This window comes from Oncorhynchus masou, chromosome 4 (assembly GCF_036934945.1).
Source record: "Oncorhynchus masou masou isolate Uvic2021 chromosome 4, UVic_Omas_1.1, whole genome shotgun sequence".
Lineage (NCBI taxonomy): Eukaryota > Metazoa > Chordata > Actinopteri > Salmoniformes > Salmonidae > Oncorhynchus > Oncorhynchus masou.
Genome location: NC_088215.1, coordinates 734949 through 748730, shown reverse-complemented (window position 1 = coordinate 748730; position 13782 = coordinate 734949). Strand labels below are relative to the sequence as shown.

Here is a 13782-nt window from a genome sequence, read left to right as displayed (position 1 = left end):
TAGTTCGAACTGTTTGGGTATGGACCTGGAAAGTATGACATTACTTTGCAGGCTATCTCTGCAGTAGACTGCAACTCCTCCCCCTTTGGCAGTTCTATCTTGACGGAAGATGTTATAGTTGGGTATGGAAATCTCTGAATTTTTGGTGGCCTTCCTGAGCCAGGATTCAGACACGGCAAGGACATCAGGGTTAGCAGAGTGTGCTAAAGCAGTGAGTAAAACAAACTTAGGGAGAAGGCTTCTGATGTTGTCATGCATGAAACCAAGGCTTTTTCGATCACAGAAGTCAACAAATGAGGGTGCCTGGGGACATGCAGGGCCTGGGTTTACCTCCACATCATCCACGGAACAGAGAAGGAGTAGTATGAGGGTGCGGCTAAAGGCTATCAAAACTGGTCGCCTAGAGCATTGGGGACAGAGAATAAGAGGAGCAGGTTTCTGGGCATGGTAGAATATATTCAGGGCATAATGCGCAGACAGGGGTATGGTGGGGTGCGGGTACGGCGGAGGTAAGCCCAGGCACTGGGTGATGATGAGAGAGGTTTTATCTCTGGACATGCTGGTTGTAATGGGTGAGGTCACCGCATATGTGGGAGGTGGGACAAAGGAGGTATCAGGGGTATGAGGAGTGGGACAAGGGGCTCCATTGTGAACTAAAACAATGATAACTAACCTGAGCAACAGTATACAAGGCATATTGACATTTGAGAGAGACATACAGCGAGGCATACAGTAATCACAGGTTTTGAGCTGGGAAAGCTAGCTAAAAGTGGGTGAGACAACAGCTAATCAGCTAGCATAACAACAGCAGGTAAAATGGCATTGACTAGGCAACGGGGCCGACAGATAAAACAAACAAGCAGAATGGAGTACCGTGATTAATGGACAGTCCAGCGTGCATCAGCTATGTAGCCAAGTGATCAGAGTCCAGGGGGCAGGGGGGCTGGACCGGCGAGTGTTATCCAGGTTAAAAAACTAACAATGACTAAATAGCTTGTAGCTAGTTAGCTGGTTAGCTTCTGGAGGTTCTTGAGTGTGTTCTAAAAATTAAAAATAATAGCGATTCCGTATCACATTGGGTGAGGCAGGTTTCCGGAAGGTATAAACAAATTTTTAAAAATCGGGAAGAAATAGAAAGTACATATGGGCCACTGCGTGTTTGGGACGCGGCGATGCAGACGGTTAGCAGGCCTGTGCTAACAAGCTAACAGATTAGCAGGCCGGGGTAAACAAGGTAGTAGTTAGCGGACCTGGGCTAAACAAGCTAACAGTTAGCATGCCGAATTAGCAAGCAAGGAGATAGCGAGGGCTAGAGAGTTAGCCTTTGGAGGACGTCGCGATGGGGTGAGTCTGTTTATTCCCCTTCATGCAGTGACATCGATTGACCGGTCGTGGGTATTGTGACCGGTCCGGGTATTGTAGCCCAGGAGTATGCTATGAGCACAGGAGCTCTGGCCGGGCTAGCTTCAAGCTACGTGGGTGGAAACGCTGGCCAGGAGTAATCAACCAGGGTTGCGGTTTAGCTCGATAGCTAGTTGTGAAGATCCAGCTGAAAGATGTTCCGTTTGCGTTGGGAATCCGGGGTTAAAAAAAAAAAATAGGTCCGTTATGCTCTGGTTAGCGTCGCATTGTTCGAACTGGCGAGAGCTTTCCGAGCTAAGGGTTAGCTGATGACCGGTTAGCTGAAGACCGCTAGCATAGCTGGTGGTTAGCTGGCTAGCTTCAGTTGAGGGGTTCCGGTTCCGAAGTAAATATAAATACTTTAGGAAAAGTAGCTACATTGGGTGAGGCGGGTTGCAGAAGAATATTTGGAAGCGAGCAAAATGTTTTTAAAGATATGCGAAGAAAAATATCTAAAACGAAAAAGAGACAATATTTACAGAGAGACGATACGACAGGACGACTTACTGCTACGCCATCTTGGATTTTCCACTAAACAATGGTTCCAGTGTTACGTATATTTTTCTTGTTGCGCTTAAGTGCCATTTTGTTGTACTCATCCCGGAAACATAGGCTGGCATTCAATAGAAGACACGGTATAGAGCAGCATATTGCATTTTACTTTTTAGGTTAATTTACGTTTGAGCGAACATGCACAGTGTTTACCACGAATGGGTTGTGTCGTGGAAAATTCTTACTGAGAGAGACTTTGTAATTTCTTCAAACAATCATCTTAATTTAATATTCATTAATTGTTGCAATAATGAGACTAGTCAACCCAACACTCTCGACTGTTGGGCCGAGTAGCCTAACCTTTACAGACAATGCAGAGTTTTGTAACTGATACTAAGTCATGGCTGAATCCACCCCTCCCATGCAGATTGGGGGCACCATAAGCCACTTTGGGTTTATCCTGTGGTCATCTGCCTCTGGTGTTGTTTCCCAGATGCAAGAAGGACTAGATACAATAAGGGTTTTGTTTTATTCCTCCAGGCTCTCTCTCTTGGTTACACCCACCACATTTATCTATGAAATGCCAGCTGTAGGTTTTTAGGCTCCTCTCAATTCACACAGACATGTAATAGAACATAAATGTCATACTATTAGTTAAGTATATTAATATCAAACAGATCAGGTAAATATGTCATTTTTCTATCACAGTTGTTGAATTGGCATTTGGGCAAAACATTTAAGAAAAAACAAACTACACTCTTTATTTAGACACCCGATCCTCAAATTGTAAAAAAAAAAAAATACTAAAAAGGGTGTGATTAGCTAATAATTTTCTTTAATATAGACCCTTGGAGGGTATTGAAGGTCCTTATAGGTCTTATTTTCAAGGTGGTAACACAATGACATAGAACCTACATTACTTTTGTTTACTTTATAGCATTAAAAATATGTCACTTCAACTCTACTCATCACTACTTGAACAAGCACATTTGGTTTCCCTAACTACTTTAAACAATGCAAAACATAATCATTTATAAACAAAACGCATGGATGATTGTTATGCATGTACCACAAAATTTAAGGAAAAACACATGTAACAATTCACTCAATGATAACACCTTATAATAACTTTAATGAATAAGCATTCTTACTTTTATAATGTTTACATTTCCAAATAATGTATATAAACCTTCAACGTACATTGGCGTATTCAGTAAAGTTATTACAATTACATCAACTACTTTTAACAGCTGTCCATTAATCCCTGAGATGTCATCAATTGACAATTAATAGATTGCATGCTCTCTGATTGTAGGACTTTACCACAAAATACAATATCTGTGGGGAGCATTAACACTTGAATCCTCAGTGAACATATACCAGCAGTCTGCAGACAAGGCTAAAGCAATAAAAAAATGTAAATACTTCACTGCAATATCTGTATTGCTTTATCGTTTCAGTATCTGGGGAAAAATGCATGGATTTGCTGACACTTTCTGTTTGCTAAATTTGGAGTACGGCTGAGGCATTGGCCTGCACTGAGCTTTGAAGCATTAGCTAACTGTTTTTGAAATGATCTCAAACCAGTTCTTTAAGGCCCCTCTACAAGTCCTCCAAACCGCTCGTGTCTACTTTGACCTTAACAAAGAGCGTATCGTCTCTCACATATATGGCATTCTTGGGTGTCTCCAGCTGGGCATGCGAGGCAAAGCACTGGAAGCCAGAGGCCACGTTGGTGGGGGCGTTGGCGGTTGCAGCGGCCGAGCCAGGCCGGTGGAAGCTAGTGTTTTCTGGGTCGGGTTTGAAACTCATAGTCAGGTGGTTGTTGGTGCCGCTCTGGTCCAGCACTGACAATGACACAGGCTGTCTGAAGGGCCAGGGCAGGAGGGGGTCGAAGTCGCCCCTCATGAGGACCACGTAGAGAGACAGGTGGGTGTCCCGGCCGGCCCCATCGCCGTTCAGGTAGGCCCTGGCGGCCATTTTGTAGCCACTGCGGCCCGTGTGGAAGGGCGCGCTGCTCAGGCACGGTCCCTGGCCTTGAGACCCGGCCTCCTTTCTCTTGCGGTAGTCACGGAGCTTCCAGATGAGCTTGCCGTCGTACGAGGTGGACTCGAGCTCTCTGAAGTGCTCCTCGTTGCACTCCAGCTGCGCCGTATGGATGCTGAGGAGGCGCGAGTGGCGCATGTAGGTCTCCTTCAACTCCCCTGGGGGAAAGATGGGCGATTAATTTTTTTATACTTTAATTAATCCACAAGTAATTTTAATAAATGTCAGAACAATGTTAATTATTTGCTCATAATCGCCTTAAAGACTTAAGATCATTGGCCTAACAGTTTTGAGTCTTTCCATAATCTGTTACAAGCCTTGGAGACGTTAGCTTATTGCCCTAAGTCTTGTGTCTTCCAGTAACCCGGGATTGGTAACCACTGAGTTACTTGAATTCTGTGGACTATGCTGCCAAAGACAGAGGCAGTATTACCATAATTCAAATAACGCAGTTACATTTCACAAGACCCACTTTTCACACTTCATGAGCTTACTGTCGGTGGAAACCATAAGAATGATCTCTAATCCACCTTTAGTTCACCCAGACCATTAAGGACCCCCTCCACTCACCCAGGTGGTCTTTGAGCCCCTCCGTGACGGACACCTGCTGTCTGAGGGCGTCCAGGGACGCTCTGATTTGGCCCAGTTCCTCCCGGGCCACACCAGGGCCAAATACACTGGACAGCTCCTCGAGCTGGAGCTGGACGCTGGAGATGTGATCCCGCTGCTCCTCCAGAGACCTCTGTACATGGACGACCAGAAAACGGTAACACTTTATTTTCAGTACTGCTATTTACATGGGTAGTGTTCATAATCATTAGGCACCAAACAAAATGTTTTAAAACGTTTTCTGTTGCATGCCCTCAAACACAATAATACAGGTAGTCTCTCTTATGAGAATCCTAAAGTTTTGATTCCTATGACCAAAGGGTTATATTAATTGCAGTGTGTGAATTAATGATTCCTGCTTTGGGTTCCATTAACAGTAACAGCAGTGTTTCTTACCTGTACTGCAGAAAGAGTGCATTTTTCCATAAATATTTTTAAGGTATTTTCAGATTTTTTTTAACAGAGAGAAGATGCAAGTGGGGAAAGATGGAGAGTGGCTGTGTAAAAGGGCAGTAGGCCAGATTCAAACTTGTACCTACACTATAGAAATGCTGCAACATTCCCACTAGACCAGCCAGGCCTCTGGGTGTTGTATTGGTTACAATACAGTACTGCTTCTTACCTGTACTGCAGACAGGGTGTTGTCACATCGGCTGACCTGCTGGGCCAGTGGGTGGACCTCCTTCTCCAGACCACTGACCTGGCGGCTCCTCTCCTGGAGCTCCTTGTGCCTCAGCAGCACCTCCTGCTGGAGGATTGCCATCTGCCGGGTCAGAGGAATGGTCTAAGTATCCAGGTACAACTTGCCCTTTGGTACAATGACCAAGGCACTATAAGGGCTGAATCCTAACTTGAGAAAGGTTCTGGGTAGTGATTGGTCCTACCTGTGTCTCCAGCTTGGTGTTGCTCCCCAGAACCAGGAGGATATGGTCATTGAGAGCAGTTTCCTCATGAACTTGAACTTGGGCTCTCCTCTCCTGTCCACACAGAAAGAAATAACAATTAGTTGTGTGGCAATCATCTGTTGCCAAACAATTGCCTGTCATGTCTAGACATGTTTAGGAATGACATGCCAAACAATGACATGAAAATTATAACACTCATTATACATACTGTATTGACATTAACTTGTCACGATGGGTAAGGCTGATATTGAACCAAGACAAATTCATGTGTCTTTTGGTTGTATTGTATAGGACTAGTTCATATAAACACCTATTACCATTACTGAATAAAAATATAAACGTAAAGTGTTGGTCCCATGTTTCATGACCTGAAATAAAAGATACCAGAAATGTTCCATATGCACAAAAAGCTTATAAATTTTGTGCACAAATGTGTTTATATTCCTGTTAGTGAGCATTTCTCCTTTTCTAAAATAATCCATCCAGGTGTGGCATATCAAGAAGTTGATAAAACAGCATGATCATTACACAAGTGCACCTTGTGCTAGGGACAATAAAAAGCCACTCTAAAATGTGCAGTTTTGTCACACAATACAATGTCACAGATGTCTCAAGTTGAGGGAGCGTGCATTTAACAAGCTGAGCGTGGGAATGTCCCCCAGAACTGTTTGCCAGATAATTTTAATTTCTCTACCGTGAGCCACCTCCAACGTTGTTTAGAGAATTTGGCAGTATATCCAACTGGCCTCACAACCTTAGACCATGTGTAACCATGCCAGCCCAGGACCTCCATATCGGGCTTCTTCACCTGTGGGATCGTCAGAGACCAGCCACCCGGACAGTATTTCTGTCTGGAACAAAGCCCTTTTGTGTGGATAAACTCATTCTGATTGGCTGGGCCTGGCTCCCAAGTGGGTGGGCCTATGACCTCCCATGACCACCCATGGCCTAATTTATTTATTTCAATTGATTGATTTCCTTATCAACAGTAAAATAGTGGATGTTGCATATATTTTTGTTCTTTCTGATACTCTGGAGACACTATAGACATTACTTATTGTCGTGAATTGTTACAAGGCCATTGTTTTATCACCACACGACGTCTGTGTCAGCCACTACCCATCCAAGAGGGTCGAATAAGGACTTCGACCCATTGAGAATGCAATCATTGCGACTGTGGAGCTTCCAGCCCAACCGATAAATTGAGATTGTCCGACTACACCTAGATTTCCTTTGGCGTATAATTAGAATCCAAAGCACAGAGAGTGAGAAAGTATGTCCACCAACCCGGACAAAGCAGCCATATTTCTTAAAAACACAGTCCGTCTGCACCTCAGGACACTTGTCAGCATGGTCTTCAAGCTGTGATAGAGAGAGAGTACATTAAAAGCAAAGAGGTGTTAGTCAGAGAGGGAGAGTGAGGGGAGGGTATAAAAAGGTGAAAAAGAGAGGGGAGAAGTCAGACAGAAAAGGATAAGTGAGATTGGGTGAGATGTAGAAGCAGGAACCAAATTAGTTCTACACACTCATGCAGTTTTACAAACAGCTGTACAGTGTATTATACACCGAGTGTACAGATCATAAGGATCACTTTCTAATATTGAGTTTCATCCCCTTTTCCCCCCAGAACAGCCTCAATTTGCTGGGGCATGGACTCCACATGGTGTTGAACGTGTTCCACAGGGATTTTGGCCCATGTTGGCTCCAATGCTTCCCACAGTTGTGTCAAGTTGGCTGGATGTCCTTTGGGTGGTGGACCATTCTTGATACAGGCAAACTGTTGAGCCTGAAAAACCCAGCAGCGTTGCAGTTCTTGACACTCAAACTGGTGTGCTTGGCACCTACCCCGTTCAAAGGCACTTAAATCTTTTGTCTTGCCCATTTACCCTCTGAATGGCACATATATACAATCCATGTCTTAAAAATACTTCTTTAACTTGTCTCTCCCCTTCATCTACACTGATTGAAGTGGATTTTACAAGTGACATCAATTAGGGATCATTGCTTTCACCTGGATTCACCTGGTCAGTCTGTCATGGAAAGAGCAGGTGTTCCTAATGTTTTGTACAATCAGTGTATGTGCTTGTGGCAAAATGTCAAGGAATATAGAAAATCCTTCTTCAAACAATAAATGAGCCTCTTCAAACAATACATTCAGCAAATAAAACAAATGTTATGGTCATATCTGAATATTTACCATGCATCTTTTAATCATCTGGGAGCATTTGTTGGGGCACTTGATTTCAACCTCTGGGCATGAATGCCTCTCATGATCCTGGTGGAGTCCGAACAGAAATAATAAGTGATTATTAAGGATGTTCCTTCTTAGTGACTTACAGTATCATATCATAATAGACTGAAAAGTGCTTCGTTCAAGTGTTGTCAAAGGCACTTGTAGTTTTGTGAACTGTTAAGAGACTGCAGTAAGTGTGAGGGATTCAAACATACATTCAGGTCACTTGCGCCACCTGTTGGGAGAATTACTGTATTTAATTCCCAGACTGTAAAAATTATCTTTGGCTAAATGTAGTACAACCAAGGGTTAGAGGGGGAACACAGTTGAAGGACAATCCACTTCCTTAATATTACTTGTTATGATATGGGGGGTAGCATAGTGTTAGCAGAGAGTTAGGCAACACATTTCCAGGATACACTTCCACACTCCATCCCCAGGTGGCAGCAATCAGGTCTACATGCTGAGCTAAGCCTTGAGAAACACATCAGCTGCAGCCAATTAAAGTGATTGTCAGTCAGAGAAAGAGGAGGCCAGAAGCCCCCCAGCCACCCTTTTGTTTGTTTCTTTGTGTTAGTTAACCTCTTTGAATGGGCAGGCCTTTTCGTAGTTTGGTACATATTTATTTTGTCACCATCTGAACAAATAATAATAGCTGGGACTGGCTGACCAAAAGATCAAGACGGAGCTGGCCTTGGACCTGAGTTAAGGTAGCTGTGTCCGGAGTACATGCATTCAACACCTAGGTGCATACAGTGATTTCTCATGTACTGTATATGCACTTAAATCCAGTTACCTAGGCCTAAGACACCTAGACATAACAGGTGCAGCAAAATCAGTAGGCTAGTTATGGGGTTTCATAACAGAGTAAAAATACCATGTTGAGCCTGAGGACCGTTCCACCATCTTAGAAAATCCCAAATAAACCACCGGGGACAACAGCAAATCGAAAGTCCTCATATCATAAAATGGAAACCCTGACCATTGCAAGAGTAAGAACATATTAAAACAGTCAATTCCTCTGGCATTCACCTCGAGCTGGCAGCATGTGTAAGGATGCTTGCAGTAGTGACAGGGCTCCATACGATAGGAGCAACTGATTCTGAGGTGCTCCTGCAGGTCCTTACGTTGCATGATCTCACTGCAGCCTGCATTGGAACACTGCAATGACTCAAACTGACATGCCTGTAGATGCTCCTGAGAAAGAGAGGGAATGTATATCATGTATCAAATGTTTGGTCATGTTGCTGTCTGAGCATTTGTTAATGATTTATTTTACAGTCCTGTTTTAGCTGGCGTTTTCTCTCGTATTTACTACAGCAACGGGTAACATTTGGTACTTATGGTGTCTTGTGGGATTTACCTGCAACCGACATAATGTCATTCTGTGGGAGCAGTTGGGGGAGTTTGTGCAGTAAACTTCTAAATTTGAGATCTCCCTTTTGCAGCAATTGTCTTGGAAAACCTGCAGGAAATGGTAAATTGTGTAGTATTGTTTTACATTTCAAGACACTCATGATTGTTTAATTTCTGTCAATAAAATCATTTTGTCTTACAAATGAAGTAGGTTTGGTGTCTTAAAGTTTCATGAAAAGTAAAACCCCCAAAATATTTTTATGTACCAGTGAAAATACAAAGTAGACATCAGTTGTTATCAGTAAAACTGTACTCTGCGAAAGTGATTCTGAATAAAGTATGCCTAAAGTATTTCTTCATATATTTCGCTTTCTTCCCAAATGAACCATGGTTTCTTAATCTCACCTCATCAGATTTGATCAAACCTCTGTCCAAAGGACAGGCAGGGGTGGTGGCTGGGGAGTTTTCCCTGCACAAAAGAGAGCATCACATTTCAATATGATTGCTGACTTTTAACTTATGACATATGCTTACCTACAGTATCAAAGAATGGCCCTTTAGCTCAATGGGCTAACACATTATTAAAGAGTAAATTCAGAATTGTGTAACTTGATTAATTCACAAATTTAAAATATATATTTAAAGGCCGAATCACTTGAAATTAACTACAATTCACTCCATATTTGGTTTGATGTTACTTTATGGTAATGTGGCCATTAAAAAAAACAATGCTCAAATGCTTTCATTTCCAATCTTGTGGTGGCTGAAGTTTGCAGTGGCAGTTAAAAAAAAAAGAACGGATTCATTTCTCCTGGCCCATTGGACTACTTTCAGGGTGAGAAACCACCTAACTGACAATTAGACGACACTCTTATCCAGAGCAACTTCTAGTAGTGACTGTGTACATTTTCGTACGGGTCCCCCATGGAAATCGAACCCACAACCCTGGCGTTGTAAGTGCTGTTCTCTACCAACTTCCCCTTTAAATTGTGACAGATCTTGCACAATTGAGGGCTGATTCCAGTTCAATTTCAGACAGCTTGGAGACATATTTTTTTACTTAAACACTAATACAATCTTCAGAGGGACCATTTTCAAATCACAAATAGAATTTCGATTCAACTCCTAGACTGACTGGAATTAAAATGGATTTGACCCAAAGACATACCCCCCCCCCCCCCCTCACTGTGTAAATGAACACATAACATGCAGTAAATGGCTGTTTTGTTATCACTACTGTTCTTACAGGAGCCCCTGGATGCAGCGGTAGCAGAAGATGTGTCCGCAACCAGTTTGGTGTGGGTTGAGAACTACTCCTTTACAGGTGGGACAAACATAGTGCTCTTCCAGCTTCTTCACAAACTTCAAACTGTGCTGCACTGCAGTCAAGTCCGATTCCCACGGTCCCGCCACTCCCGAATTCTGCCTGGAGAGTCCTCCAGATCCACTCGGGTCACTCTCCTTTGTTGCCATGGCAATCTGTAGGCTGACAGGTGTGCGGTAGATGTTGGACAGTTTTTGACCTATGCAAATGTACATCTACAAAGACTCTGTTGACATTAACATTTCCTATTCCAGAAGTCCTGCAATTGACTGACTACCTGCATGACTTTAACATTCAGAAAATCCCATTCAAAGCTCTCCATAATGAGATATAGTCCAAACATTTGTGCATGAAAGTGTTTAGTAAATAGGGGGAGGGGTTTATGTAATATCCCCACATTTTAAAACAAACCTATCTTTTTTAAGGAGTTTGTTCACATGGACTTATAACCAAGGTCGTAGCTACATATGAGGACACTGGGGTCTGGACCTCCTGTAACATTTTTGAATACAAATAAATACATTGTCAGTCACTTAATTAGACCATGACTGTTAACCTTTTTTAGATTGGTAAATGAGTCGTTAGTCTAGCCAGCTAAACTTTCATGGCTGAATTACCGACCCGGATCGCAAAGCATGTACCCAGGGGTCCTGACATCCAAGGGGCCCACATTCGTTCTGGTAGTCACTCTCGTATCATACAAACATGGCAAAACATGTAGAATTGCATGAAATTGTCTGTAAAACTTCCGACCCATCTGTAAAAACTTATTTGTTGACCTTTTTGTAAATAAAATACTTTTTCTGCCAACAGATCCCTCTGTACATATACAATTATAGTGTTGAATTCCGGTGCTCAGTTGATGCGAGTTAAAGTGTAGGGGCTAATTGTTTAGCTAATATGCTATAGTTGAAGTCAGAAGTTTACATGCACCTTAGCCAAATACATTTAAACTCAGTTTTTCACAATTCCTGATGTTTAGTCCTAGTAAAAATTAGGATCACCACTTTATTTTAAGAATGTGAAATTTCAGAATAATAGTAGAGATTTATTTCAGCTTTTATTTATTTCATCACATTCCCAGTGGGTCAGAAGTTTACATATATTCAATTAGTATTTGGTAACATTGCCTTTTAAATTGTTTAACTTGGGTCAAATGTTTCGTGTAGCATTCCACAAGCTTCCCACAATAAGTTGGGTGAATTTTGACCCCTTCCTCCTGACAGAGCTGGTGTAACTGAGTCCTCTTTGCTCGCACACGCTTTTTCAGTTCTGCCCACAAATATTCTATAGGATTGAGGTCAGGGCTTTGTGATGGCCACTCCAAAACCTTGACTTTGTTGTCCTTAAGCCATTTTGCCACAACTTTGGAAGTATGCTTGGGGTCATTGTCCATTTGGAAGACCCATTTGCGACCAAGCTTTAACTTTCTGACTGACGTCTTGAGATGTTGCTTCAATTATCCACATACTTTTCCTACCCCATGATGCCATCTATTTTGTGAAGTGCACCAGTCCCTCCTGCAGCAAAGCACCCGCACAACATGATACTGCCACCCCCCTGCTTCAGGTTTGGGATGGTGTTCTTCGGCTTTCAAGCCTCGCCCTTTTTCCTCCAAACATAATGATGGTTATTATGGCCAAACAGTTAAATTTTTGTTTCATCAGACCGGAGGACATTTCTCCAAAAAGTACTATATTTGTCCTCATGTGCAGTTGCAAACCGTAGTCTGGCTTTTTTATGGTGGTTTTGGAGCAGTGGATTCTTCCTTGCTGAGCGGCTGTTCAGGTTATGTCGATAAAGGACTCGTTCTACTGTGGATATAGATACTTTTGTACCTGTTTCCTCCAGCATCTTCACAAGGTCCTTTGCGTGTTGTTCTGGGATTGATTTGCACTTTTCGCACCACAGTAGGTTCATCTCTAGGAGACAGAACGCGTCTCCTTCCTTGAGTGGTATGACGGCTGCATGGTCCCATGTTGTTTATACTTGCGTACTATTGTTTGTACAGATGAATGTGGTACCTTCAAAGATGAGAAGCTTCTAAAGCCAAGACATCATTTTCTGGAATTTTCAAAGCTGTTTAAAGGCTCAGTCAATTTAGTGAAGGTAAACTTCCGACCCACTGGAATTGTGATACAGTGAATTATAAGCGAAATAATCTGTCTGTAAACAATTGTTGGAAATATTACTTGGGTCATGCACAAATTAGATGTCCTAACCGACTTGCCAAAACTATAGTTTGTTAACAAGAAATGTGTGGAGTGGTTGAAAAATTAGTCTTAATGACTCCGGCCTAAGTGTATGTGAACTTCCCGACTTCAACTGTATACGTTTGTAGATCGAGGTGAATGAAGCTACAGCAACCAATGTTATAATGGCTGGGGTCATTTTTGCTATTTTTGAGGTTCTCCAAATAGCAATTGAGTGTTTTTAAATTGTATAGAAATGCAGTTAATGAGCTTCAACTGTCTTACCATCTATTGAAATGGTGGCGGGGGTGCTTCCAGACCTCACTAAAACTCAGACCCTAGCTACAGCCCTGCTTGTCGGGATGTTCAGAAAGGCATTAGTGTGTGGTAAAGTTTCCATCTTCTAACATGTTAAATCAAGCAAATATTCCTATGATTCTCAATCGGCACCCATGAAGGACCGTGGATTGTCTCATCAGAATCTCCCTTTCAGAAATCCCCCTAGCCTAGTGGCTTAGTGCTGGTGGAATCAGCGATTCTGTCTTTGGGGTAACCCCCTCGCAGCCCGCGGTAATGGTGCGCGGCAAATCCTTAATGAGACAATGGACAATTAAGCCAAACATGGCTTATGTTGTATTATTACATTAACAGTTCGAGGGTATTCATTGACGTTATATTGAGAAAGACAAAAGCCGCGACGGAATTATGCGCTCTTTGCAGCACTACAATTTCGGGGAATCCCCACTGCTGAAGAACAGCATAATTAATTATGATTCCAATATATGAAAACATCACGATTATTATAAAAATAGATTATTTTAATGTTAACACGACATCCAAAGGAGTTTTGTATTTATATTGTTTAGTCAAAAAGGAACACTGAAATAATTTTGCTTTCGTTTTCATAGCCTACATAATTAACAACCGTTGCATTGAAGCTCTGAGCAGGCAGATCTTACCGTGTGCGTTCTTACCGTGTCTTTAAAAACAGAATGTGCGACGATGTTCTTGGTTTACTTTTGTAATTTACATCCACATTCATATGGCAAAAACGTCTGCACAGTACGGTGTGGTGCCCAGGCTATACGTCACAACTCGGCGTGCCGCAAATTCTATATGAGCGGAAAATGTTTCAGGAAGTGAATGTAACGGCACTGTGTTCACGGTTCACACCCTTTAAATGATCGTATCCTGAAACGCTGTCAAATAAAATGAATGGTTGGC

The 13782-nt window shown here is 42.4% G+C and overlaps 1 protein-coding gene across 4 annotated transcripts; it reads right to left on the bottom strand.

Moving 5' to 3' along the window:
• Positions 1-3007: 3007 nt before the first annotated feature.
• On the bottom strand, positions 3008-13713 carry LOC135521009 (TNF receptor-associated factor 5-like). 4 transcript variants are annotated; one of them, XM_064946916.1, is made up of 11 exons: positions 13533-13713; positions 10289-10528; positions 9448-9511; positions 9050-9151; positions 8719-8883; positions 7651-7728; positions 6741-6815; positions 5433-5525; positions 5171-5311; positions 4510-4681; positions 3008-4097 (listed from the first exon to the last, which is right to left on the bottom strand). In XM_064946916.1, exons 1-11 carry the CDS (start codon positions 13598-13600, stop codon positions 3496-3498), a joined length of 1800 nt encoding a protein of 599 aa, XP_064802988.1. In that variant the 5' UTR covers positions 13601-13713; the 3' UTR covers positions 3008-3495. The 4 variants fall into 4 exon arrangements, with proteins under 4 accessions (XP_064802988.1, XP_064802995.1, XP_064803002.1 ...); XM_064946923.1 differs by having other exon boundaries at positions 13518-13626; XM_064946930.1 differs by having other exon boundaries at positions 10289-10521; positions 13518-13626.
• Positions 13714-13782: the final 69 nt, after the last annotated feature.

Excerpts from the sequence above, each read along its gene's own strand:
- LOC135521009 (XM_064946916.1), bottom strand. The coding sequence starts at position 13,600 with ATGAATGTGGATGTAAATTACAAAAGTAAACCAAGAACATCGTCGCAC. Across the intron at positions 8,884-9,049 it reads TGACATTATGTCGGTTGCAG|GAGCATCTACAGGCATGTCA; the intron begins GTAAATCCCACA and ends TCTCTTTCTCAG. Across the intron at positions 5,312-5,432 it reads ACACCAAGCTGGAGACACAG|ATGGCAATCCTCCAGCAGGA; the intron begins GTAGGACCAATC and ends CTGACCCGGCAG.